General features: G+C 39.7%; 1 protein-coding gene across 1 annotated transcript in view; it reads left to right on the top strand.

Moving 5' to 3' along the window:
• LOC123103556 (probable protein arginine N-methyltransferase 1) overlaps positions 1-2,471 on the top strand; it is a 4,016-nt gene extending 1,545 nt beyond the window's left edge. Inside the window, exons 3-9 of the mRNA XM_044525175.1 lie at positions 97-252; positions 816-879; positions 974-1,116; positions 1,277-1,364; positions 1,489-1,604; positions 1,710-1,860; positions 1,963-2,471. Coding sequence (XP_044381110.1) covers positions 97-252; positions 816-879; positions 974-1,116; positions 1,277-1,364; positions 1,489-1,604; positions 1,710-1,860; positions 1,963-2,168 — 924 coding nt within the window. The 3' untranslated portion in view covers positions 2,169-2,471. The remainder of the gene's footprint in view (positions 1-96; positions 253-815; positions 880-973; positions 1,117-1,276; positions 1,365-1,488; positions 1,605-1,709; positions 1,861-1,962) is intronic.
• The last annotated feature ends 461 nt before the right edge of the window (positions 2,472-2,932 follow it).

Genomic DNA, 2,932 nt, shown 5'->3' with positions numbered 1-2,932 from the left:
AATTTTTTCATCGTTGTATAATAGTCCTTGTTTTACTCTTTAGATGTGCCGACCAAATATGTGTGGTGCCAATTATTTTCCATGTATTGATTGCAGGAAATGCTAAAAGATGTTGTTCGGACAAGATCATATCAAAATGTTATCACCCAGAATAACTTTCTTTTCAAGGACAAAATAGTCCTTGATGTTGGTGCTGGGACCGGTATCCTATCACTTTTTTGTGCGAAGGCAGGAGCTAAGCATGTCTATGCGGTCAGTGTACTAAATTCATGTTTTCAATTCAAGTCTACAATGGTGATTTAGTTACCCAAAGCTATTGTAATGAATGCCCATTATTTGAATAAACTGGTATATTGGCTGAAGCACTTGTCTTCCATACAGTTGTGTGTACCCAACTATCTATGATCTGAATGAAATAGTTAACTTTGCCCACCAATATATTCTAGTACCATGAAAATAATGTAAAAAACATGTCTCTGGTAATGAAGAGCCATAAAATATTGACCTACCTATGTTTATCCTACTGTTGCCTTGCATTTGTTTTTCCTGGGTACGTATTTCAATAGATAGCACACCAAGCCCCTGATCCCCCACCCACTCATGCACACAAAAAAAGAAGGGAAAAAAATGAAGCACACAAAGTGATTGTCTATGTTGTCCTGTGAAGTTTGGGATTTCAGATATTCCTTAGTTTGAGGTGCAGGGGATTATTTTTGTCATTTTACTCTGGCTGAATGAACACTTATTGTCACTTCTTACTATGCTTCTAACCTTCTTTCATTTTCCTAACATAGAGTTGTTCTTTTCATTTACAGATTGAATGCTCACAGATGGCGGACATGGCAAAGGAAATTGTGAAAACAAATGGATTTTCTGAAGGTGATTTCCTGTCATTTTACTATCTATTCTATGATAGTTCTTATAGCATGTTAATCTCTTGTTGTGATATACTTACATTGTGCTTCCGTTGCAGTCATTACGGTAATAAAAGGGAAAGTTGAAGAAATTGAGCTTCCTGTCCCAAAAGTAGATGTCATAATCTCTGAATGGATGGGTTATTTCCTCCTGTTTGAGAATATGTTGGACACTGTTCTTTTTGCACGTGATAAATGGCTGGTAAGTGACCCTTCACAGGGTTCAAGTGTTTACATTTCCTTCTTTGTTGTTTCTTTTAACTTGGTACTCCAAGAGGCAAAGTTGATTGAATATTCGGACCTGCTGTTTTGTACTGGAACTTTGTGGGATTGTAGCTTATATTACTTTTTGTTATGTGTAGGCTGATGATGGTGTTGTCCTGCCAGACAAAGCCTCTTTACATCTTACTGCAATTGAAGATGCAGAATACAAGGAGGACAAAATTGAATGTAAGTATGGTGGTGCATGGTGCACTGGAGTATCTGCATATGAGTTTCATGCAGCATGTGTTCAGAAGTTCTCCTGAACTCATATTTATATTTCTCTGATGGCGTTGTTTCTTTACCCTTGCAGTTTGGAATAATGTGTATGGCTTTGATATGAGCTGTATTAAGAAACAGGCAATGATGGAGCCACTTGTAGATACTGTGGATCAAAATCAGATCGTCACTAACTGTCAGTTACTGAAGGTAATGGCGTACTTCTCAACCAAGTTATCTTTTGTTTTTGTATTATATCTGTTCAATTGGCAGATCGGATTAAATCCTTTTGTCTATTTGATATACGTGTTTCAGACGATGGATATTTCCAAGATGTCATCTGGGGATGCATCATTTACTGTGCCGTTCAAATTGGTAGCAGAGCGTAATGACTTCATCCATGCTCTTGTTGCTTACTTTAACGTGTCATTCACCAAATGCCATAAGCTGATGGGCTTCTCGACAGGTTTGTCTGTCGTCACCTTTTATCATCCAAAGTACGCTTGTCTAGCTCCTTTCTTCAAGCAATCCGGTAGTAATGAATGTACACACAATTTACTGTTTGCAGGGCCCAGATCAAAGTCCACTCACTGGAAGCAGACTGTTCTGTATCTCGAGGATGTGGTAACTATCTGCGAGGGAGAGACTCTGTCGGGCAGCATGACAGTTGCAAACAACAAAAAGAACCCTCGGGACATCGACATTACGCTGAAATACGCCATAAACGGCAATAGGTGCAAGGTGTCCAGAACACAACACTACAAGATGCGGTGACCAACACGAGGAACTCAGCTGCCGTGCAGTCCACTCAATTTTGGTCGACTGAGTATCTTGTGTTTTGCAAAATTTGATGCTTGTTCCCCGGTCTTGTATTTTAACATGCGCTTGTCAGGCACCTAGGCAACAAAGTAGAAAGTAGAGTTTGACTGGCATGTTAATGTAGTTTGCTTCATTGCAAATCTATATGTTGTGTCCGTGGCACAGGTATTTTGGGAAGTTTGTTGTACACGATTGTGTCAAAAGTGGATCCATAATAGATCACAACCCTCGCAATTTATGGGTTGATATCTTCTGCTACTGTGGTCTTCTGTTATGTCCTATTTGTGTGTGTGGCCATTATTTTTATTGCCTGAGCATACATTTCCTTTGCTAATTGATCTTTTGCGTGCAAAACAGTGCATCCATATTATATATTATTTATCTATCCCTAATAATATTATTTTTTAATAATAAAGTATGGATTGACTCTATGGGTTCATCGTCACAATACGCTTCTTCTTGTGAATTTACGTTTTCAGTTTTTTTTCTTCAACACGTCTATATTTATTTTTTATATTCAAGGTGGTAGGCGGCTGCCTATACGTCAAAAGCATTGCGCGACTTGGGCTTGCACCCGCGTGTTATGGCTCCTGGGCCAGTTGCCTTGGCCCGTTTAAGTCAAAAGCATTGCGCGACTTGGGCTTGCACCCGCGTGTTATGGCTCCTGGGCCAGTCGCCTTGGCCCGTTTAAGTCACACACCTGGTGAAAGGTGGCCCCG

This window comes from Triticum aestivum, chromosome 5A (assembly GCF_018294505.1).
Source record: "Triticum aestivum cultivar Chinese Spring chromosome 5A, IWGSC CS RefSeq v2.1, whole genome shotgun sequence".
Classification (NCBI taxonomy): domain Eukaryota; kingdom Viridiplantae; phylum Streptophyta; class Magnoliopsida; order Poales; family Poaceae; genus Triticum; species Triticum aestivum.
This window is presented reverse-complemented; position numbering and strand designations above follow the sequence as displayed.